Source organism: Sabethes cyaneus, chromosome 3 (assembly GCF_943734655.1).
Source record: "Sabethes cyaneus chromosome 3, idSabCyanKW18_F2, whole genome shotgun sequence".
Taxonomy (NCBI): domain Eukaryota; kingdom Metazoa; phylum Arthropoda; class Insecta; order Diptera; family Culicidae; genus Sabethes; species Sabethes cyaneus.
The window spans coordinates 25,736,820-25,762,886 of record NC_071355.1 but is presented as its reverse complement, the minus strand read 5'-3'; the positions used below and the strand labels follow the sequence as shown (position 1 = coordinate 25,762,886).

At 41.4% G+C, this 26,067-nt stretch overlaps 1 protein-coding gene across 2 annotated transcripts in view; it reads left to right on the top strand.

Moving 5' to 3' along the window:
• Nucleotides 1–26,067, top strand: part of LOC128741174 (tyrosine-protein phosphatase non-receptor type 9) — a 128,552-nt gene that overhangs the window by 88,735 nt on the left and 13,750 nt on the right. For both annotated transcript variants that reach the window (XM_053836791.1, XM_053836792.1), the window contains exon 4: nt 18,918–19,126. In XM_053836791.1, coding sequence (XP_053692766.1) covers nt 18,918–19,126 — 209 coding nt within the window. The remainder of the gene's footprint in view (nt 1–18,917; nt 19,127–26,067) is intronic.

Genomic DNA, 26,067 nt, shown 5'->3' with positions numbered 1-26,067 from the left:
TCGTCGTCCAGTGTACAACGGAGGAAAACGACACAAGAGCCATTGAACCGCCCGCCACCCTCTCTCCGCGTGAATGGGTGGTAAACATACGCCGAGTGAGACAAATTTATCGATCCACTGTTGTCGGATACGACGTTTTACTGGCGCATGGTTCGAGTGAGTTTTTCACAACAGCCAGCACCCGAGTGCTATCCGCAAGAGTGCAGAACAGGTATAGAACGCGTTTCCGTTTTATTCACACCTGCAACAGACGACGGACGGTATCGAATTTTGCGCCGGTAGCATCGCAGTCTGGGTGAATCTTTGCTCGTCTCACGAATCACTCCGAGAGATCCTTGCGCTTGTTTGGTGAAACGAGAGGACATTGTTTTTTTCTCACGCGATGAAAAACTGAACTTTTACTGCTGGTCTTGGATCATTCGCAATCGAACTTGGACGAAACGCTGTTCGGCTCGCCAGTCGACGACGTTTGTGGCCATCCGACAAACTCCGCAGCAAACCGAAATCGGGCCGTAATCGGGAGGAGGATTGTTGAAATTTTCTTTGCCAATTTCAAGTGGACACTTCATCATCAGTGCACCGTGAGCAGAAGTTTGATTTTTGTACCGCAGCGTGCTTTGAAAAATTTGCAGTCAATTGAAAAGGTCGAAAAAGTCAAATTAAGTGAGTGTGTGCTTCGCAAAACCCCCATTTTTGGTATTACGAAATTCGTTGGGTGAAAAGTTTCCGCTTTAGACAAAGCAAGAGAAGGAAAATATTTTCTAGTGTGATCAGCTTCTCTCGTGGAGTTCTGTATGTGTGTATCTGCTGTGTGCAGGCCAATTTGTGCGTTCCATTTGCGAGGAAGCAAACGTCGAAATATTTGAAGTGAATTTTGGAAAAATATTAATCGAATGAAGTGATTGCTGCAATACGGCAGTGCCATCGCTAGTGGAAAGTATTGGCAACCTTTAAACTGCAATCTGTTGACCGACCTTGTCTGGATAACATAGAAAACTTCATGGAATAAGGCTATCAGTAAGTTGCACCGTACGTGACTTGTTGTGTGCAATTGCAGCTGGCCATATCGCTTTTTCGGAACTTCGGATCCGACACGTGACAACCTGTGTCCGTCCAACCAGCGCAGTACAACCCACCAACGGGTAACATAGTCATCAAGTGAATCTATTTCAGTATATACAATTTGTGTATTGCCGTGCTGTCTCTAAATATACGCAAAAGATTGTGACCTCGTACGGTTGAGGAAAGCACAAAAAAAAAAGAAGAAAAAAACTGTAAATAGAAAATAAAACAACTGTGTACTCAAGTGCGGCTGCCTTAGTGTCTGCGGTGACGAACAGGCCGCATCGAACCCGTAGGGTTGCAAAGTAGCTCTATTTTCCGACTCGATCGATCGTTGTTGCCGCTGCTGCTGCTTTTGCAGGAAAGGTGAGTGTTGCTGAGAGGTTGTAGGATTTCCTCATTTCCTAGTTGGCGGCAGCGTACCTACAACACACAACTTTGCATGGATGTGAATGACAATAAGTAGGAAATCAACGACAAATTTACTTTTCTCTCTTATTGCTTTGTTCCGTTTTAAAATCTACTCCAACGCGAATCTTACCTTTCTACTATACGAAAATTGTAGTTAGCTTGACGCCCAACAGAAATCGTAAATTTACGAAATTGAATTCGACAATTTTTTTGGTATTTTGCTTGGTTCAACCCGCGAGTCTCCTAGTTTGATAAAAATGAACGAACTACGAGTCTAGCAAGTGGCTGCTTCAATGACCCTTCTAATTTTCTGCTGTTTTCCCTTCGTCTATTATCTACTGATATACTGATTATCGTTATCAAAACTTATTGTTGAGTAAATTTTTAAAGCAGAGCAAAACATTGGAAAAATTTTGCTCACAATTTTCCACAGCGGTGAAAAACTTTAAAGAAAACCCGAAAAAACTAGGTTGTACCTTATAAAAAATTTTCAGAATATTTTTTTCTTGTTTGTCGCTCTCCTCAATTCTGCATACGAAATTGTCTCCCATGTCCTGGTTCATAGATTCCGGCCGTTGCAGGAAACCTTTGTTGACGAATACCAGTGCGGTTTTTGAGAGGGATGCTCTACGATGGACCAAATGTTCACCAGACGACAAATCTTCGATTAATTCCGAGAATCCAACTTGCAGACTCACCATTTGTTTCTAGAATTCAAGCCGGCGTACGATTCTGTTAAACGAAATGAGCTGTGGCCGATCATAATTGGACATGGTTTTCCTACAAAACTGAACCACGAAATTTACGATGATCACACGAAGCAGCGGATATTGTGAAGCGAATAAAACGCGGCAGGAAGCTGGTCACGTAGCAAGAATGCCGGATGAGAGGTCATCGAAAACTATATTCAGCAAAGAACTTGGCAGAACTTCGAGGCAGACCCCGTATCCGTTAGATGAGTACTGTTCACGGTGTTGCTAGAACAGCGAGTATGAGGGGCGATTGGAGAGTGGATTTATTGTACTAAAAGAAACGTTTGTTTTACGAATTCTTTTGTTGTTTTCCACCACGAAGTAGATTTTTAAAATCAATCTTAATTTTTCGTACATATAAACAAGGCTGTATTCGTACGAATCATTTTATTCTAGAAAATGCTTCGTGCATTATACGAATGTTACAAAAGCTCATGAGTCATGACAGAAATAGTATAATACTGACACCTATCGGAAAATAGCGAAATCTTTTTTTTCTCCGGAAAAAGGTTGACATGATTGAGATTTTCAGAATCGAAATTGAGCTCATTTGTCATAAAAGAACCGTAAGAACAGCCGATAACACTGCAAACCACAAAACCACGACAATTGCATGTTCAGCAGGTCATAAATTGTACAAGAAGGGTACGGGAGGGTATTTCTAGCCCATTAAGCGGTAGCCTGAACAATATTCAGGAATTACGTTGAAACTATATTTATTCGAGACAAGATTTTTATGCCAGTTGATAGAATAATATTTACTGAATATCGGTGTGTATTTTGATCTTAATAAAACGCTACTAAATTTGAGTTATAGTCGCGATAAATGATGAAGTCGCTGCGGCTAAATTGAGCCCATTTTCTATAGTGGTGTCTGCGTTTTTTAAATCCGCCTGGCCGAAATAGCCAGCATAGGGATTAAATGCTTTTCAAAAACAGATTAAAAGAGAGACCGATAGATAACGTGTCAGTATTGCCTAGATACCGGTTCATTGAAGATAACTAGTATTCGTTTAGTTTTAACGAATTTAGTAGCGTGCTGGGAATACCCTCCCTTACCCTATATTTTCCCTTACATACAATCTTCGCAGCCCGATCTTGTCGATAACGATACCAGGCAACAATCGTGCATCAAATGCATTCTGGTGCAAAATGTGCTTCGAATGTGCTATCGTACCATATACGAACCATTCGTAATAACCACTTCTGCGGTGAAAAATAAGGCTGCGAATGTTTTAAAATGGTATGTTTTTTTTTCCATCAGCTGCGAACTTTACGCTGCGAAGTTTTACGAATATTTTTTCTAAAATAATACGAAATTATGTTCTCCGTTCAAGACCAACAGGCGTGGACAATGTTTAACTATTCTTAGTCCATAATAAATGAAACACGAAATGATCCGGACACGCACAACTGTCGCCATTTATTCATTTTACGAGTCAATTTTATCCACTCGAGAGTTGGTTGAGCCGTTGAATTATCCCAATTCAAAGGTTTATGGTGCTCTGAATGGGTTAGCAGAATATCTGACTCTGGGCAACAAGTAATCCGAAAATGACGTAAAAGCAAAGGTGATCCTAAGATTCTTTTGAAAATATATTAGTCTTATATATTTTTCTAACGAAACGCAGCGAAAATGTCACGTGATTCACAAGTTTCACAAGGAAAAGTTGTACCACGAAGCAGAAAGTTAACGTTAAAAACGCTCAAGGGAGCTCAATGAGAATTCGCCGACTAAATACGAACTCCTGGACAAGAATTATCAAACCGATCGAACGGCAGAGTTCCCCGCAAGACTGCAAAGTTAAAAATCCCGAAAAAGCTCCTCGTTTGGTAAGCAATCTGCTGCCGTAGACTCAAAAGTGTCGCTTTCGTTAACCTCTGGAGCCATAAATCAAACTTTCAATAGAAATATGAAGTAATTGGCTTTTGTGGTTCGAATTGGTCAACCAAACAATGCACAATGGGCAAAAAACGAGCTCGTAAACCCAAGAATTAGAAGCTGCTGTTTTGGAATCTTACAAGATACTTATTTCTATGTGAAAAATGCAGAAAATCAATTGGTTGGTGGTGGCTTCATCCTGCGCAGACTTCGGGAAGTGGTCCATTTTGCCCTATTTTCCCCAAAAATCATGATAAAAGCTCATTAAACAGTATAAAAACTTATTTGCCGCCCCTGAAACGAACTCAAATAGCTTCCAAATTTTGTCAAAACGTCAGAAGAATCAAATTCCATCCATTCCATACTGTGCGAAATGCAAGAATAGTCCATTTTGCCCAATTCTCCCCCATATTCATAGATAACCTAATTAAAGCGATTAAAACTAACTCAAAGGTAAAAACAGTCTTCAAAAAATGTGTATTTTATCATACTGAATAACTTTGGAGAACAGTTGAAGGCAATAAATTAATTGGATGCGGAGTTATTGTGCAGAATTGATTTTTAAGTGTACTTTTTAAATAAATCATTGTATCTCGCAACTAGCAAAAGAGAGATAGGTACTATATTCAGCAAAGTTGCTCATTTTAGTGTGTTCTATAATTTTTCTAAAGAAACAAATTTTTTTGAACGTATTCAAAAAAACAAACGTTTGTATCACCCTGATAGATGAATATAAGATCTCCTTGGTGGTTTGAAAAGATGCGCTGTATTTTATTGATATACTTCTCCAAAGAAACCGTCGTTGAAAAATTACGATTTTTTACGCAATAGCAAATAAACGTGTTTTTGTAGAACTAGGAGAAAATCAGGCAAAACGAACCGATTGTGAATTCACGGTACTAAATCGATGACAATCAAGTCTCCTGATGCGTTCCGAGTAAATTGGTACTATTCGAGATTATTCCCCTGTCTTTGAATTAGTTTTAATCGCTCTAATTAGGTTTTACTATGTATTCAGGGATGAATTGGGCAAAATGGACTATACCTGTATTTCGCACTGTATGGAATTGATGGGATTTGTTTTTTTCTGATGTTTTGACGACATTTGAAAGCTATTTGAGTTCATTTCACGGGCGGCAAATGAGTTTTTATATTGTTTAATTAGCTTTTAAAATGATTTTTGAGGATAATAAGGCAAAATGGACCACTTCCCGAAGTATGCGCAGGATGGAACCATCACCAATCGATTTCCTGCATTTTTTACATGGGTATTTTGGAAGATTCTAAACTAGCGGCAATTCTTGGGATTTGCCCATTGTGCAATGGTACAACGACAATGGCGTCACTGTCGTGGTTCCTAAGAAGAACAGAGTCCCGTCAATGCCAATGCCCCGGAGCTAAGGCCAGCTGAGGAATACTGGCCTATTGTGAATGGCAATTTAAAGGAGAGAGCTGGAACTGCAAGCGACCACTCAAATAAGTGGAAAAAAGTGGTAGGAAGTTCGAGATGTTTAAGCAATGAGCAATAGTAAGAAGTAATGCTGCAATGAGGGCCTTACAGTGTTTATAAAAATCAGTTTGAAAATTGATTCAAAAGTCGAAGAATGTATCATTTATTAATAATGTAATGTATATACTGGACACTATCACTTATTGTTCTTACAAAATAAAATAAGCAAATAAATTTCGGGTAGATGTTACACGAAGATACGAAAGTGAAAGTGTATCATTTATGTTTAATCAATCTTGTATATTTTTAGAGTTTTGCAAGTTTTAGTTATTTTCTCTAACGTAAATAGCTATGTGGGCGTCTGCAGGCTAATAATTAAAAAAAGTTTTTTAACCAACTTCGTAGATTCCGGTCTGATTAGCGTTTTGTACTTCATCGGCTTTGTGCGGCGGCGTATGCTCCTTAATCGAAGCATCGGGCGGAGTAAAAAGTAGGTTTGAATATCCAACTTGATTGCGTCGTTGAATCTCCTTACTGGTATTGTTGTCGACGGTGACCGGAGATCCCAAATATATGAACTCATCAACCACTTCCAGTTCATTGCCGTCATTAGTCACTGTCCGTGGAAAGTGAACGTTGTTTTCTCTGGATCCTCTTCACTACCACGTATTTGGTCTTCGACGCATTGATTTGTAACCAAATTCTCCATGCCTGCGTTTTTAGTCTGACATAGAATGCCTCCGCCGATCTATGAATTCTAATAGTGATATCGACGTCGTTTGCGAAGGCTACGAGTTGCTACTTTTGCTGAAAATCGTTCCTCTCGTTTCGATGCCCGCTCTTTGGATCACACCCTGAATAGCGATATTGAATAACATAGAGGACAGTCCATCTCCTTGCTAAAAGCCTTTGCGCGATTCGAATGTCCTCGAAACACGCACCGTAGCACATCACTTGCTTCAGGATAGCTTTTATCAGCCGCGTCAGTTTATCCGGAAAGCCGTTCTCGTGCATTATCTGCCATAGCTGGTACTGCTCTACTGTATCGTATGCTGCCCTGAAATCCACGAAAATATGATGATGGAGAAGTGATAGAGAATAAGATGTATTGGGATTCTTCTTATTTAAAACCGTGTTGTTTGGGGGAAAGCTGTATGTTTGGCTTACGGACGCAAAGCAGCAAAAGAAAATACAAAAAAGTGTCTCCAAGACTGGTGACACTTTTTCCCCTATATCGAAGAGTGTCTGACATATAGAACAAAAGATGTTTTCGTTATTCTTGTGTTTCTTTTCGGTGCTTGTGTACCATTAACATGTTCCAAGACTGGTAGCAAGATAAAATGGTAAATGTCTTCAAATTTTTGTCATTACCCAGTACATTTAACGTCCCTGCTCTCGACATTTCTGGAGGATTTGTCGGGGAGTGAATATTTGACCAGTAGTAACACGGCCGCCCATAAATCCCGCCTCATACTGCCGTACGAATTCTCTTACTATTGGGGATAGACGATGTAACAAAATCTGGGAGACCACTTTGTAAGTGGCGTTGACCAGCGTAATGCCGAGCCGATTGCCCTTTTTTGTAGATGAATGGGACAAACCACGCCTTCCACTTCTCTGGTAGTTTTCTCCTCCTCGCGAAACCCTAAAATTATCTATAGTGAAGTGCCATTGCTAGTGGTTTTTGGCCATTTTGGTAGAGCTCTACCGGGAGTCGACCCTAGTCGGTGGCATCATTACTCTTCAGCTGACCAATTTCTCGCCGAATCTCTTCGAGATTGGGAGTCGGGACACTGTTATCGTTCATAGGAACTCCTAGCTTAACTTCCATTCCGTCTCTTTTTGTTAAATCGTAATTGAGAGGCCCATCGAAGAACTGCCTTCTTCTGTCGACCACCGTGCGCTCGCTTGTGGACCGGTTTTCCCGCTGTTCATGCCCATATCAGGCTTCGGTGTGTATCCTTTACGGGATTGCCCAAGTAGCACACTTCCGTCGCGGATGTACAAGTGCCTGGGTGATAAGAGAAAAGGTCTGAGAGGTGAATGGGGAGGATGTTCAAATGAGGAAAGGAAGATTTGTTTCTCTTTCATTATAGGGATTTCCGGGAAGAAAACAGATGTATCAAACCGGTCGGTAACGTTGGTAATGTTGGTAATAAATAGGGGAGCTTACTAGGGAGGAAGGGTCTCCAAATGAGAGGTAAGAGTTTTGTTCCTCGTATTATGGGAATTTCTAATACTATAACTGATGTACAAGTGACTGGGAGATAGAGGAACCCCGAGTAACATCGGACAATCAGCTGGTACATAAAATAAGAAAAGAAAGTTAACCCTTGAGAGAAATTTTATCATTTTAATCCCCTGGGAACGATGATAAATTGATTTGAAATTAAATAAAATTTAACCAAGTAGTGCTAAAATAACCAAATATTGATTATTTTGGCGTCATTTGCTCTAAATTCATATAATTTCAAACATTTGATTAGCTTGACTGTATACTTTCTCAGAGTATCCACAGATTTCTGAATATGAATATGAATATATGCTACTACCACCTGGCTTAGCAGAACATCCGTTCATAGCAATGAGCCTATCATGTCAAACTGAGTTGAACATATTCAACGATTGGTCATGCTTCCCAACTCTTGCATGAAGGGCCAAAAGGGAATTGGTCGATAAGCAACATCACTTACACGTACCAGGCAGGGATTTAGAGAATCTCCTTCCAAGAGCTAAGTCACCTGATCGTTGAATAAACCGTCTTAATGCAGAATGACTCTAGCAGGTGGGGAGAAGAGCCCGCTCATTATCCACGATATGTTGTTAATCGGGCCAAGATTAACCCTAGAAAGTTGACTGTTTCACTCTCCCTAGGCCCACCGCTTCAAACAAGTGCTCGGATGGTCCCTCCCTCTTCCCGATTCTAGTTTATTTACGAAATGTGGTATATATGGGTAAAAATAGAACAATCTCACCAGCAGTCCTTCGAATGGAATAGAGTTGCGTCCTTTTAGTTTCCATAAGTGCTTCTAATACTTTAATTTTTTCTTCTGGTATCCAATATCCATGTGCAGTATTAACACTCGTATTGGCCAAAGTTTTCACTATATAGCAGGAAATGCTTCAAAAGCTAAAACGAAAAAAATAATTAAAATAACTTATATTATGCTTACCTATTAACAAGATCGTGTGGCTCCGCCGTCTGCCCAAAACCTCGATTATGAGATCAGGCAGCCGGGAACCACCCAGTATCGCAGCCCCTAGCTTGGCTACTCAATAGAGCACTACCGGGTATGGCCACGTGGAGGCGCTAGGTAGGGGCTTGGGATAGCTAGAGCTATATTGGACGCTCCTCATTTGCCTTCCCCATTTCATACCCCAGAGTATTCACAGATTTCTGAAGCAGAAACGCTATATCATTCTGCTCCTGCAAATTCTTATATATTTTCCGAAAATCAAACATTCGCTTTGGTTAATTGTTGCTAGTCCATATTTCGTGCAATCCACCGCAAGGGTGGATCAATTTATGTACTTGGAAATTGTGAATTGATGAAATTTTCAACAAGCAAACCCCTTCCTCCTACCCGGCAACCTTTCGCCACCCTTTGGCCGAAGTTGAATTCAAAACGAAAAGTGTGAAAATCCACATGAACACATGTTATCCAAAAGATATTTTTAGCACAAGTTGTCCAGCATGCATGCATGCAAAAGCCGAGCACAATTCTAAGTTGTTTCTGATTTCTTGGTTGCTTGGCTGCTGCAACCGTGGGTGGTTTGCGGATTTGTTTTACGACATTTCAACATACCAACCTGAACAACCGCATCCCCTGGTTTGTGTTTTTCTTCCTTCAATTTGCGCACAACTTTTCTGCAAAAAAAATGCAGCTGAAAAAATACCTAGATTAGATTGTGTGATGCGCTATTTTGGTGCTTTTAATTCAATATTTTAGCATAATCCAATTAGCTGTATGCCCACCCGTTCGCCACCAGTTTTCCCCACCGTGTGGTGTGGCTTGGCAACAGTTTGCATGCTGGTCTGTGTCGGACACATCCTACTGGTATGCAGTAGGATTGTCGCCGTGCCGAATCGGTGCTCGCGGAAAATAATGCCAGAATGTCAAATGCATCACAGAGCAAGCAAGGCTCGCAAACGATGATGATTGGCCTAGTTTCGGTGTGACCGGGAGAAAGGATTCTGCACTGTTTACCTTTGTTCCAGTTACCAACCCGACCATCCGGAGCAGCGAGCAGTCAGCCAGTACCAGTGAGTGAGCAGAACAAGCAGAGTGATTTTCTGGGTCAACGACGACGCTCGGATTGCGTTCGATACACGCTTGCAGGAATTTCGTATGCAACAGTAGCGCACCGCAGCAGAGTCCATTAGTATTGATTACTGGCATATATCGAGAGATAGCGTGGACATAGTCATATTCTATCTAAATCATAATGGGAAGTTGCAATTGGATGCGTTATTGCTGAGCTTATATTGACAAGCATCCTAATTTTGCACTAGTAAATAATTATTTGAATTTACTAGATGCTGGCGCATTTCCACCATATGACATGCAGCGGCAGCATCTATATTAATTGGTGCAGGTTGAAAAATGAAAAACAAACATAGATTACATCCTTTTGCACGGTATTTGTGCGGTTTCAGTGATGCGTATGTTTGCTCGCCATCATTCATGCAGGAATAATTTAGTGGCGAAGAGTGTGGATTTTATCAATGACCGACTTCTTTTTCTCTTTATTCATGCCTTTCCACTATCACTTTTATTAATAATACCTCGCTCGCCAATTGCAGTAGTACCACGTGCCAATCATAGACACTTTGCTGCTTTGTAATTGTTGTTATGCAGTGTGCGTATCTAAACTGACGTGTGAAGGTACGATTCGCTATTTAGCTGGTTCGATAGCATCAGTGCATTGCTTCATACGCCGAGCGCAGAAATGTAGCAATGCATCGATTTCTCCTCTGTCGGTAGTTCAGGACTGCTGTATATAATTGCATGCATTATCTATGATTGTACCGTAGCGTAATTTGATTATTACTTCGACGATTCGATTATATCAAACCATTTATTGAAAATATGAGAAGACATAGTTTCAACCAAAAAATTGGTCTTTCTGCGTGTTATCTGATTAGCACTCGCAACCAAACGTGCCAAGCTTTGAGTTTTTGTCCGCTTTCGAAGGGTTTTTGTGTCACAAATTGGACGATGACGGTAATCTTTGCCGCTCTAAAAACCACCCAATTCGGCATTCCACCACGCAACAAACGTCCTTCGAAGTCACTTTCATTTTGTCACCCTTACATAAACAAATATACAAATCAACATGGCATATCATTCCCCGTACACAAGTTCTGTGTATCAACAACATATTCCCCTTCCTGCTTGGGTTAGCGCAACAAAAGGGATGACTCATCACTTCGCTTCGCTTCGAGCAAAACTAGCTCCAGTTTTCCGTTTTCCCCAACGGTTTCTTAGCCAAGAAAACTTTCAGCACAAAATTCACATTCATAGGGGGAGTAATGAATGAAAAACTGCATGTGGCAGTTTAAAGTTTTTGTGTTGCGAAACAGAAAATCCTTCTATTCTTTTTTGGGGCTGATTTTTGGCATTTGGCATACGACTGACATTTATAAAATCGAATTCACTGTCTAAATGAAAAGAACGTTTGCATATAAATACGTAGAAGAACGTTATACAACCTTTCAAATCGTAAACCTGAAAAATAGAAAAAAAGAAAACCAATTTTCCTTTTTCTCAGCAAAGTGCGTTTTTTTCCCTCTAACTTTTCACGGTTGCCATCTGTTTGAGTCAGTTCTTTTCCGTTCCTATTCCTTGCGAAGCACTGTAAGCACGCACACTGCACATGCGTCCCCTCCCCATAAAATGTCCGACAACGGTTGTTGATAAATAAAGCGCCTCCCACCGCCTCGCCGTGTCGCGTCGGGTCGGGAAATGTCGTGCGTGCTATGACCGTGGTGGCAGTGGCAGCAACATTGGCAACACATCTTACTTACTTCAGGTACCTATCCTATATCTATGTATATGAACCGACCGTGATTCCCGAGGTAGTAAATAAAGCAAACAAAACAAGTTGTTTTATGCTAATTTCGTTATTGATTTTGCCAATATCGGTGGCTGGTGAACGATTGGCCTTCGCAGAAGTGAAGGATGTTTTGTCCCATCCTCTATGTACGTTGAATTTTTGAGAAAATTGGTCCTAAAATGCGCAGCACTTTCACTAAGGTATTGATTTTTCCTTCCTTCGGTTCTGTTTGCAGCCCGTAAATTGCGGGGCTATCAAGATCAGGGCTGTCAACGTATACTTTCATGCAGTTGCAATAATCACCGAATTTTTGGCTCCTTTTGTGTTCCTTTTCTGGCCTGATAAATATATATAAGTATGTATGAGATTTGTATTAGTGATTTTCTTTAAAAAGAACTAGAATCAAAATGTTTTTCTTTCTTACTTTGTCCCCTACTATTGATCCAAGTTTTTCAACTTTTTCATCGTCCATTTGATTCTAACTTTGACGTATGACTACGTCTTACCGGAAGGTATCCATCTTTTCAATCTCCAAAATGAGTGAAATGACTCATGTTTTCAGTATTATAGCTTATGTTTTATGAAAATACGCTATGAATACTAATGAATACCCATTAGTCGTGATTAGGCATGCAAAAAGTTGGATAAAGATGTAAAATCAAAATCTCTACAAGTAAAAAAATGGATACGTTTTGAACGCTTAAAACTCTTTTATTTCTTAACGGATTAACAAGATTTTTTTGCATCAACTGATCAGAAATTATTCTACGAATTGATTCGCTTAGAAAAAAAGAAACGATCACGTTTCAATTGATCCCATACCTAGCTCTGGCCCCAGCCTTAGCTCTAACTCTTGCCCGTACTAAACGCTTCCTATATAGATAACTAGCTGACTCGACAAACTTCGTATTGCCACAAATTATACTGTGTTGTACATAAATCGTGAATCTCGGATGACTTTTTTCACAATCTTGAGTTTTGCAAGTTTCTGGGGAGTTCATGGGTGTTTAATTATACAAATTTTCCTCACAGTAAAGTAGAAAACAACTCCCCCCATTGCATAGCCTGATAAAATAAAGCGGATCGCAATATTCGCCATGATTATATAACATTTCGCCGCATACGTGGCCGCATACCGTTTTGCGGAACACTACTTCTCGGTTGACCATAACCAGGGTTCCCACATGCACAGATTATTCTGTATTTAACAGATATTTGAAAAAAATCGCCTGTACAGAATCTGTATGCATTAGAGATGCCAATACCGGGAGGTATTTTGAAAACCGGTTTTTCGGTATTGATAAATGCAATACCGGTAAAACCGGTAAAAAACCGGTAAAAGTTAACTCTTGAAAACTATATTCAAAAATCATATGATTTGAAGAAGTTCCTTCCATAATCAACGATTCTCAATTTCTGTCGCGTAGTTAATTCATTAAAAAAATAATATTTAACAATGCGAAGAGAATTTACCATGTCATCTTTTAAACGAGAACAAATTTCAATGAAAAACTTCCGGAGGCAGAGAATCTTCATTCGGTCTCCACAGAGAAAGAAAGAATAATTCCTAGTGATAAATTAGAAATATAGCGTAGGAAAACCCTTGTTCAAGAGCTTTTAATAAGCTGCTTAGATACTGACATTTATGATAAATTATAACTGAAGGTTCAGTTGATTTTGGTTCCTCTGCCTGCTCGGTTTCTGAGTTTATTTAGTTTTAGAGTGCGTAGTTCGTAGAGTTTGCAATTTTTCGGGTACAGTAATTCGACAGCAGCCAAGGCTGGTTTTAGCACTGCGACAATTTCTTATTTCTTCATGAATTCCTCATCGCTTAAATAAAGCGTATCCTTGTTTCTCAGCAACGAAAACAGTTCTCTTTAACGACCGCCTCGACACCACTAACAGAGAAGCTCAACATGCAAGATGGCATGATCAGATCGATAGTGATTTGCGACTTCTGAGACGACTGAGAAATTGGTGACGAGTAGCCCAGGGATTGGAACAAGTTGAATGGAGACGACTGCTTAAAAAGCATGAGGCACTCCGGCTCTATGCTGACAGCGGTGAGGTATTTCAGGGGTTTCCCTTTGGAAGAACTACATAATTGAGTTATTATTTGTAGAACCTTCAATCATGAATTTAAGTTTCCCCTTGCTTTAAACTTTTTACCAGCGATTCAGGCTTCTTGAGTTGTTATTTGATCATGCAAAAAAATACCGAAAATACCGGTTTTTGGTCTTTGAAAAACCGGTAATTCGGTATGGGAAAATAGCCCGGTAATACCGGTAAAACCGGTTTCGGTAAAACCGGTATAGCATCCCTAGTATGCATAGAACACAGATTTTCGCTAATTACACAGATTAAACAGATTTTTGAGCTTTTACATGAGAGTGAAAGAGACGGAAATAGTCAGCAAAATGGCTCTCCGTCTCTTTCACTCTCATTGGACAGATTTTTGCACAGATATTTTTTCTCACTGTACAGATGGCCAGATTTTTTCAACGAAAACACAGAATTATATGTGGCATCCCTGACCATAACGCGGAATATAGAGTTTCGCGAAATATAGAGTATCGCGGAATACCCTTTCGCGAAAAACCTTACACGGGATGTACCATTTCACGGAAAATCTTTTCGTAGAAAGAACCATTTCGCTGGGGTGACCCAACTGAAGGAAAGTAATAGAGGTCAGTTGATCTAGGAAAATAAATAAACCTAGATAGAGGTGATCTCTACGGTGGGCTGCCCCCCGCAGTGGCCGGTGATAGTCTTTATCCCCCTACCACAGGGGTGAGGGATCTCAAACCATCATTAAAAAAATTCCTGCCTCCAAAACCCCCCACATGCCAAATTTAGTTCCATTTTCTTGATTACTTTTCGAGTTATGAGGAAATTTGTATTTCATTTGTATGGAAGCCCCCTCTTAAAAGGGAGAGGGGTCATTATTCCCCTCATAAAGAGGGGAGGGGTCTCAATTCACCATAGAAAAAAAATTGCCTGCAAAAACACCCACTTGCTAAATTTGATTTCATTTGCTTGATTAGTTCTGGAGTTATGTGGAAATTTGTATTTCATTTGTATGGGTGGCCCCCCCTCCTAAAAAGGTAAGGGGTCCTAATTCATCATAGAAAAAATTTATGCTCCCAAAACACCCCCATGCCAAATATGGTTCCATTTGATTAATTAGTTCTCGAGTTATGAAAAAATTTGTATTTCATTTGTATAGGAGCCCCCTCCCCCTCCTAAAGTGGGGAGAGGTTTCAATTCATCAAAGAAAAAATTCTTGTCTCCAAAAACACCCACATGTCAAATTTTGTTCTATTGGCTTGATTAGTTCTCGAGTTATGAGGAAATTTGTATTTCATGTATATGGAAGCTCCCTCAATTAAAAGCGAGAGGGGTCATAATTCCCCTCCTAGAGAGGGGAGGGGTCTCAATTCACCATAGAAAAAAATCATGCATCCAAAAACATACATATGCCAAATATGGTTCCATTTGATTAATTAGTTCTCGAGTTATGAGGAAATTTGAATTTCATTTGTATAGGATCCCCCCTCCCAAAGTAGGGAGAGGTTTCAATTCATCGTAGAAAAAAATCTTGTCTCCAAAAACACCCACCTGTAAAATTTTGTTCCATTTGCTTGATTAGTTCTCGCGTTATGCAGAAATTTGTGTTTCATTTGTATGGGAGCCCCCCCTCTTAGTGGGGGGAGGGGTCTCTAACCATCATAAGAACCTTTCCTGGCCCTAAAAACCCATATATGCAAATTTTCACGCCGATCGGTTCAATAGTTTTTGATTCTATAAGGAACATTCGGGCAGACAGACAGAAATCACTTTTTAATGGGAATAGATTTGTATGGCAGCCCCCTCTCTTAGTGGGGGGAGGGATCTCCAACCATCATAAGAACCTTCCCTGGCACCGAAAACCCCTACATGCTAATTTTCACTCCGATCGGTTCAGTAGTTTTCGATTCTAAAAGGAACATAGAGGCCGACAGACAGACAGACAGAAATCCTTTTTATAAGTATAGATTGATTTACAGACGTTGGGAGTATCTTTGCTAACTAAGGTTAAGTGATACTCCGGACCCTCGGGGAGGAACTAATGGCATTTGAACCAGAAGTCTGACTGGTCACGTGGAGGCGCTAGGTAGAGGTTTGGGCTGGCTAGACCTATGTTGGGCGCTTTTTGCTAGTTGCCTTCCTCATTCCCCATACCCTTCAACTACGATAAATAAAAGAATAGATTAACTTAGAGCCAGGCCAACCAGGGTTGCCCGTCCGTTACCTTCGACTCCTCAGTATCGAATCCATGTATCTTACCCAGAAGCTTTTTTTAAGCTAGTCCAAAATGAAGGTGAAAATTCGTCACCTGATCTGTGTCCCTGAACGATTTCTCCATATGAGCATCGTTTCCTTCTATTTTACCGAGTTCATCTCTGCCCATCCTGCTTGCGCCGTTCGAGCGAAGGTTGGTAAACAAAAGTCAGTTAGGTGGAGAGCGTCTCTCGCCTCTCTTCACTTTACTTGCGCACTCTGGGGCGTCGGCGGCCACACGTAATTCTTCAATTAAGTCCACGCACGTTTTAACAGTACATCTTGCTCGAAGCGTATTAGTTGTGCGAAGTCTGTTTTACAGCCATAAAAAATCGCTCAAGTCATACTTGTTAACCAACTGCAGACGACTGACTGTGCTCAGCAGTCAGGTCCTTGAACGCGGTCGGATGAAACTGATGATTGCCAATACGATGATGCACCGAGCTATTCACACCATAACGTAACACTTCCGTGAAAGTATATTGCGCGAAACATGTTCTGATGCTGGGATAAGCGATATATTCTGTTTCAGTGGTATTCAGCTATAGAAGCATTTTCACCAATTAGACTATGTTACTTTGAAGTTGCGGAGATGGCTAACCCTCTAACGGGTAAGGCAGTCTGTAGACTCAACAACAACTCACCGATCTGGAAGCATTGACACATTTTGAAATTTATACTTTTTTTTACGCGGTTTGATTTATCAAGGAACGTATTCTTCGGGTAAAAGCGACTTGAGGGTATTAATAATAATGGATGAGGATGTAAAGTAAAGAAAAATTATTTCATCTATTTAATTCTATCACATACTAGTAGAGTAGAGGAATTCAAATCATTTCCTAAAGAATTGTGATGATACCTACGTGAAGGACTGCCTCTAGTTTTTACAAATCTATACTGTTATGTCAGCTCAAGCAGCATGTAAATCTAGTCCAGAAAAAGCCTCGCTGTTGTCACGATGTAAATCTGTTTTGCTGGCACTTGATGCAAAGTCGTCCTGCAGCCAGTAACAAACAAACAGGTCGACAGTTACTTCACTGGTGGAAAGTGTGTGTGTGTGTGTGTGTGTTCGTTTGTGCTAGTCCTTCGCCTTCCACACAAAATTACGGCCTGTTCTGTAATCCTTTGAACTGCATCGCCGCATCCGACCTACTTTCGCCTTGAGATATGGCAGTGGGAAACTGAGTAATCTAAGAGGCCACCACATAGTTCAGTCCTTGGCACTATTTCCCATTCATTTCACAGTTCATCGGTACACATGTAGGTCAGGAAAACATTCGAGATTTTAAGATTAAAATTCCAAAAAAAAAAAGGAGCCACCATTTGGCAGCGTTTGGGGTGACTTTTCTTCATTACTTTTTTTTCAATTACCATTTACCGTAGTAAATCCCGTCATGCCTACTAGTCAACATTTCTCCACCGCTTATAATGCAACTGGGGCGTAAAGCTCTGTTTTGCATACTCGAAGCAAGGAGCCCTCATCTGCATGTGAAAGAGAAAGCTAGTCGCCAGCCACACGAGCCACACGTAGTCTTCATCGGCTCTCTGTATCTAATTAAAGGATAAGCTGCCGCACTTGCCTGTTGGCACTGTGTACCTACATATGTGTGTAGGTTTTGAATGCCTCGCCGCTACTTTTTTCTGCTACTTCGGATCCGGTCGGCAGCCACTGCAAGCCGGCGCAACGTATTGAGTTAATAGGCCCAACTGACGTCCTTGGGGTCTACAGAGCCGTCCCGTCGCGTCGCGTATGGCTGGTGCTCTCCAGCTTAGTGTAATTAAGCCAATTGCCATTCAAATAGCTGCTTCACCGTAAGTAGTGTTGAAGAGAAAGGGTTGAGTAATCAAAACGGTGCAGTATGTGAGGATATTTCGTAGTTGGACTCAACGTAGTTCAAGTTTAAAAAAAACTAAGGTACCTACATTTCTCCTTGCACTGTTTCACGAAATGAAATATGAAATATATAAATTAAAGTCATATTTTGTTAAAGAACGCCCAACACGGAGCTAAAAGTCATCAAACCGTGTGATGGACGATAATAGTTTTATTATCCTTAAAGCGAGGAGGCACATTACAAACGGATGGCGCTTCGTATGTGCGCTACACGAATCTGTTTGTATGATGATGCTCGTAACGTTACAATGTGACATTCTATGAGAGCTACTGCTGCTAGCTTTTACTAACAGATTACATTCGAATGCACTCAGTGGAACCGTTATTGTCCTTTGGCAGTGCTATGCTCATTTTTACTTTGCAGACAGCAAAGTTGATTGTTCAGTTTTTTTTTGCTTCTTTCGATGTACGAGCCGAGCATTCATATGTTGTGTGCTACAATCGTCTGAAATCAGAAAAACACTGCATACCTTGTGGCGACAGGCCTTTCAACATAAACGAAATGGAAAACGGTGTCACCCTTTAGGCAATATTAATTCGGAAAATAGACTTGTGCTCCGGTTTTCGCAATTTGTTTTCAAAAAAGGCATGCTTGAGTAAAATAGCATAAAACTTTTAGTTGTATTTATTTTGTTTCGCATAGAAATCAATTTCAGTCCGATAATGTTTGAGTTAAATCAAACAAAAACAATCTGCTTATTACTTAGAAATGTTTAATATATTTAAAAGTTCGAGTGTTTATCAGATTTGTAAAATAATCTAGATAAGAAACATGACAGAAATTTGTTAGAAATATTATATACCGTGCTAAATCATTCATCTATAAGTGCCTAACCGCTAACTGGACTATCGAAGCTCCAAAGTATCCTTCGTGTTGTGGTACATTAGCAGTGTCGTGTTGCTGATAATGTAGATAAATTCGTCGTTGCATAATGTATGAATCGCGAGTACCAGGCTGAATTTCCCAGTTCCCTAGAAAAATATGACTTACTAACATGTCCGTTAGCGCGCATAATAGTATGTTATTATAACGTAATGTTCCAACTAAGCTAATCTAATTTTCTTTCTCGGTAATTTTCTCTATTCCAGGGTGGCTACCCGGCACGGCTGAAGAAAGTGCTAATCGTGACCGCCCCGCTATGGTTTAAGGCTCCGTTCAAGATCCTCCGATTGTTCGTGCGGGAAAAGCTACGGGAGCGCGTGTTCACCGTGTCGATTCCACAGCTGAGCCTGCATGTGCCCCGGGATTCGCTGCCGGTCCGGTTAGGTGGAACGCTGGAGATCGATCATTCCTCATGGTAAGTGGCACTGGCACTGTTTTCACTGTTCACAGAGTTGCAGATTTGGTGTACTGTCCGTTTCTTCAAATTATATAACTATGTCTGTGCGTAACTACCTAGTATGACAAAATCTGCGGTTAATGTTTACGTGAATAATGTCAAAGTGAAAAATATTTAACTTACAATTTAACCTTTCATTTTTTTCAATTCCTAAGACCAAAACAAAAAAAAAAAAAGAAAAATAGGTAGAGAGTGAGAAAGACGCTTTATTCCACCGAGCTCTTTTTGCTCTTTCATTTTTCATCAACAGTTAATAATTTGTACAAAAATCTTCTATTTGACCTCCAGGTACGGCACTGATGTAAAAAACCAGTCGTCGTTTGTTCGTCTTCGACTGGGAGAGGATGTTAGAATCAGCAAGATTGTAGCACTAGCCCCGCAATTGTCCTGTACGCTAACAGTTTATCGAACGAAATAGCAAAAGGTCAAACTTCGTCGTAATGTTACCCCGAGAATTCGCCTTTTTAGCCAAGAATTCAATATTTAACATCTTTCTATTTATGGTCAAGCGTTCTGAATACATATAATTTCGAGAAGGGCTGATTCTAACTGTAGGATATTGCAACGATCAAAATTGTCTTTTACAGAAATTATATCGGCCATACATTAACTTGGTGGGACAAAAATTCACCATGGTTTGTGAACTGTTTCATTGTTTGACTAAGTGGAAAACACAGTATTCAATTAACCTCCTTGTACAAAAGATCCTGTAATTCTTTCATGGATATTATTTATGTTGAGCAACTCAGTAGCCGCAGGGTGACCGAGTCTGCTCGACAACTAATCATGGGTTCGAATCTTAGTAGAATCTGATCATTCGACGTCAAATGACTTTAGAATGGGTGTATTATGAGTTTCTACAAAACGGTGAGATACAGGAGTTTTGTCATGCCTGTGATGTGCAATGATAGTGCCGGCAACCTGTTTACTGACAAAACGGCGGTAGCAGCCAGGTGGAAGGAGCACTTCCAGACACTGTTGAATGGAGGATGGACAGGATAAGAATTGTAAGCGATACCAAGCTGTGGAGCCACCAACACAGCGCCAAGGTAACAAAGACGGTAAGGCTGCTGGGAAGGACGGTATCCCGGCTGAACTTCTAAAAGCGGGGAGCGAGTGGCGGTACGAAGCAATTCACCAGATCATTGTCAGAATCAGTCAGGAAGTACAAATGCCGGAAGATGGCGTAAATTTTTGTAAAGGAGCATTGACTGGAGCGTAAAAATAATCAAGGACCCTCTAAGGTGCCTATAAGGTGCTCTCTAGTATCCTCTTCTGCAGACTGAGACCATTAGCGGAGTCCTTCGTCGGCGAGTACCAAACTGGTTTTCGTGAGGGTCGCTCCCCGACGTATCAGATGTTTACCCTGCGTTAGTTACTGAACAAGTTCCGAGAGTACAACCTGCAGATACATAATCTGGTTTTGGGCTTTAAGGCGGCGTACGATTCAGTCAAACATAATGAGCTGTGGCAGATAATGTTAGAACATGGTTTTCCGATGAAACTAGCTACGCTGAATGGGTCCAAATCATGCGTTAGAATAGCGGGTTCAGCCGCTTCCGTGATGTTGGATGGATTGAAGCAATACACTCTCTAACCTGCTTTTTAACATTACCTTGGAAGGTGCAAAACGAAGAGCAAACGTGGAAAGGAATGAAACTATCACATGCTTCTTGTTTTTGCGAATGACGCCGATATCATCGGAATCAACCGTAGAGCAGTGGAAGAGGGCTTTCAGACTTTTTAAAAGGGAAGCGGCGAGATTGGGGCTTACCATTAACACCGCCATAACGAAGTACATGATTGCTGGTAGGGAACATGGGAGACCAAGTGGTGTTGGTGCCGAGATGGAGTTAGACGGGGAACGATATGAAGTAGTGGAGAAATTTACGTACCTTGGTACACTCGTGACATGTGACAACGATGTAAACCGCGAAGTGAAACGACGAATCGCAGCCGCGATTTGGGCTTTCCACGGATTACGTAGCCAGCTGAAGTCCCGTAGTTTGAAAATTCGCACAAAGCTGGCAGAACACTAATCCCTCCGGTGGCCCTTTGCGGACATGGATCATGGATGCTAAAGGAAGTTGATCGACGAGTGCTTGGGGTTTTTGAGCGTAAAATTCTGCGATCCATACTTGGTGGCAAAATGGAAAATGAAGTGTGGCGCAGACGCCTGAATCACCAACTGTACCAAGTATACAAGTTTGCTGATATAGTGAAGGTAGTACAATGTGGCAGGCTGCAGTGGGCTAGACACTTGACCAGAATACCCGACGAAAGAGTAGCCAAAACTATTTTCAGCAGAGAATCAGGAAGCGGTCATAGACTCCGAGGCAGACCCCGCACCCGATGGGTGTGCGCTATCGAGGACGACGCACGTTCAGCTGGTGTTCGTGGGGATTGGAGAACGGCAGCCCAGGACCGACAGTACTGGAGGACCATAATTCGTTCGGTGCAGGATCGGCAACGGACCGTTGCCACTAAAGTCAAGTAAAACTAAGTACTATGAGGTCCTTCTGCATTCTTCCCTCATACTGCAGTCTGCATAACTACAATGAAACTTGTTGTCAGCGTAAGTTATCAGATCGGTATCGAGGGAGATGATAAAGCCTCTTGTCCAAGGGTAAATTATAACTATTGTCCGCATACCCTGGGTTTCGGAGCGAGATTGGTTTAGAATGAGCATGGCAAAGAACACCGAATACGTAACAAATTGCACCAAATTCTGACTATCCAGGAAATAAATAAAACCATCATCAGTATTAATTCGCTCCATCAAAAAAAAAATATCTTCATTTGTCAGGGTACAATCAGCAGCAGAATACGTGAGCTGAAATTAATTAGCAGTAGTCCGCGTGCGAATCGGTGGTACTCAACCAGATTTTCTGTAACTTCGACGAAAAAACATTTTTTTTAAATAATCAAGTTTCACTATAACGGAGATAACCGGAATGTATGACCAACACGCCTAAAGGTACCTCTAATGCTAGATGCAGCTATGTAACTGATGCTTGTCTTGACTACAATCTGGCATAATTGGTTTGAGCCTTCGCTCACTCTGCGCTGGGGTTTTAACCAAGGTACTGGCATCTGTACACGAATATTGTTATGTTTATAACATTAACTTCTTTTTCGGGCCCCGGATAAGAGAGTGCTCGCACCAGCTGTAGTTTAGGTACACAATTAGAGATGGTCGGGTATGAAAATTTGAATACCCGAGCCCGATCCGTACCCGATTAAATAAAAAATTAAAAACCCGTACCCGACCCGAACCCGCAAGTCTATTATTTTTGATACCCGAACCCGACCGCAACCCGTCGGGTACGGGACGGGCCCGGGTACCCGACCATCTTTATTTGGTTTATTTGGTTTATTTGGTAAAAAAGTCAACAGATTTCTGGATCCTAATGACTAATAAAAACTACTAGCTAATGTTCTAAAGCGAGATTTCAACGCGTTGCGGCTAACGCCAAAGTCAAAACAGGATACAAAACGGTTAAAATTGCGTTGTAAGCCAGTAATAGTGCTAACTAAAGGTGCTGTAGTTGGTTCTTCTGTGTGGTATACGTAGAAATGAATTGTTCCGTGTTAAGCGAGGCGGAGCTAAGATGTCGATTCTCTCAAGTATCCAAGAGCAGTCGATCCGAGACGTCAAAACATCTGATATAAAAACAGCTTTGATTACGTCCCGGCGTCTTTGCAGAGAGTCCAGGTTGATTAGTCTGCAACGCTGTTCGTAGCTTGGTAGTCTGATCGGGTCGTTCCATGGTAGCCGTCGGAGCGCAAAGCGAATGAACCTCCGCTGTACTGCCTCGATTCGGGTGACGCCATTTTGATAATACGGGCTCCATACGGGTGCGCAGTATTCAAGATTAGAACGAACTAACGCACAGTAGAGTGATTTCAAGCAGTATATATCATTGAAGCTTTTGGCGATACGCATGATGAATCCCAAATTCCTGCAGGCCTTGTCGACAATGAAGGAAACGTGTTGCTTGAAGGTCAGTTTGGAGTCGAGTAGTACACCGAGATCTTTGACGCAATCTACACGTCGTAAAGACATGCTTGACAGTCGGTATTCGAAGATTATCGGATTCAGCTTTCTGGAGAACGTAATCACTTCACATTTATCGGGGTTCAATGTTAGACGATTGTTTTTACACCATTCGGCAAATATCGACAGCTGGTCCTGGAGCGCAAGAGTATCAGACGAGTCATTTACTTTTGCGAACAATTTTAAGTCGTCGGCAAACGCAAGCCGAGGACCTTTGAGCGTTATATTGACGTCGTTAAAATAGATAAGGAAAACCAAAGGACCAAGATGGCTACCTTGCGGAATTCCAGAGAAGGCGGTGAAAGCCTGCGAAATGGAGCCGTCGATAGATACATTAACGAGACGATTCGACAGATACGATTTAAACCATTGGAGCAGCGGCCCTCCAAAACCGAGTTTATCCAGTTTAGCGATAGCGATTTGATGATTCAGCTTATCAAAGGCAGCAGAGAGGTCCGTGTAGATGACGTCTGTCTGAGAACGGTCGTCGAAGCAGTCCATTATGTGGGAAGTGAGTGTTAGTAGATTGGTGGTCGTTGAGCGCTTGGGCATGAATCCGTGTTGTTCATCGGCCAAATACTGCTGGACAAACGAGGAAATTGGTGCGATCACGACGAGCTCGAAGAGTTTTGATAATGCACATAAGGCGGAGATTCCCCTGTAATTGTCCACGTTTCTTTTATTACCCTTCTTATGAACTGGAAACATATAAGCGGATTTCCAGGCAGAAGGAAATACTCCTGAGTTAATCGATAAGCTAAACAGACGACGGATTGGGGCTACTAAGGCTTCAATACAGTTCTTCAGAAAGATTGAAGGTATGCCGTCCGGTCCACCGGAGGAAGAGCTTTTTAGCTTCAGAGCGGCCAGCCTAATCATAGCATCGTCAATAATCAGGTTATTGAGAGAGTCGCCGAGACTGGGAACGCTTTCTAGTGCAGTTGATACTTCTGTGTCAGACAGCCTTTCGTTAACAAAGACACTGGAGAATTTCCGTGAGAATAGTTGACAAACCATATCCATATCAGTAGCAGTGTCGTTTCCAAAGAACATTACTGACGGAAGATCGTTGTCTTTTCGTTGAGCATTCACATATTTCCAGAATGACTTAGGGCTACGTTTCAATCTGCGCTGGACGTTGTTTAAGTATTTACGGAACCAGTGACGACTGAATTTTTTGTAACGTCTGTTGAGCGCCAGATAGTGGTTTCGCAGCGATTGGGTCTTGTACCTTGAATACCTCCTTAGTGCAGCTTTTTTTCGGATTTGAGGCGACGCAGCGTAGCGTTTATCCAAGGTAGATACGGTTCTGTGCGTATCGTTTTTTTAGGCACGTGGCGGTCGATAATGTAATTCAGAATATGCGAAAAAGTCAAAGCAGCAGCGTTAACGTCATTAGCATCCAGGGCTGTATCCCAGTCGATACACGTTAAAGTTCTTTGGATAAGGTCGAAATCGGCGCGATTAAAATCGTAGTACACGGGCAGTGGCATATTAGACATCCTGGACGGTGTATGTTGACGAATCGAAATTAGTAATGGTGGATGATGGAGGGCGTCCTTGACGAGAGGAGCCGGTGCCAACACACATTCGGGAGCAAGACTGCGAATGCTGAAGAAGCAAAGGTCCAAACAGCGTCCGTTTTCGTTGAGGATTTTATTGATTTGTTGCAAAGTAGCTGTGCTGTAGCAGTCGAGCAATTCATTGGTGATCGGGGGAAGTGTTGAAGAACTGGAGTCGACGAACAGATATCCGTTGCCGCGTTCACACCAATTTATACTGGGGAGATTGAAATCGCCCAATATGAGCATGTCGTCAGAAGCGGAAGCTGCCGAGGAAACCTCGGAAACCGAAGCCATGTGAGCCTTAAGAAGTTGTTTAGTGTTAAATGTGGTCAATAGAGATACACGACCCGACCAGTACCCGGTTTCAAAAACAAAAATTAAGAACCCGTACCCGACCCGAACCCGCAAATTATTTTTTTTTCAATACCCGAACCCGACCCGAACCCGGCGGGTATGGGTACGGGTGCGGGTTTCGGGCAAATTTTCCGCTACCCGACCATCTCTAGTACACATGTATTAGTTTCAGCTTTGTGTAAGGAAGCGAACTGCGATTCTACGATTGCTACAAAAACGTGACGTCCTGTCAGGGGCCTGGTTTTGGTTACAGATGAAATAGTACCTTTTATTATTGACTCAAAAATAAAAACGCAAAGCTTAATGTTTGGACAAAAAGCATCAACTAGCAAAATTCTTTCTGAAAATGTGTTCTGTGTCTTTTAACGAATCGAAGTACGAAATCTTCAGTCAAAAAAGGGAAGAGAGAAGGTTAGAAAGTCGTATTGGGGTCTCAGACTAGGACAAAACACGACGGTGTTGGAAGCCTAATGATGTGGAGCAGATATGCAGAGATCTTGGCCTAAATAAATGGCATGGTGAAATCTGTTGCTTACATTGCCATCGTTGATAAAAGAATGCGTTAAAACATGAAGTCGGTAAAGACTTCATCTTCCGGCAGAACAGTACATTGATCTGAACTGTTTTTAGAAAATCCGCGACTCATGCCTATTGTTAGTAGGATAGATCAAATGCATGCGGTGAATTGCCAAGATCCCAGATTTAAATCTAATCGTAAATCGTGAATTGGGCAACTCTGTACAATAATGTAAAACGCGCTTTGTAGCCTTACTACCAGTCTGGAACAATATTGACGTACAAACTCTGAAAAAAGTAATGAAGGACATGCCTTAACGTCTTAAGCAAATGATTGAAGCTGGTGGTCATATTCCATGCTGAGAATCTGAAAATGGCATCATCTTTATTTTGTTTTATATAACGAT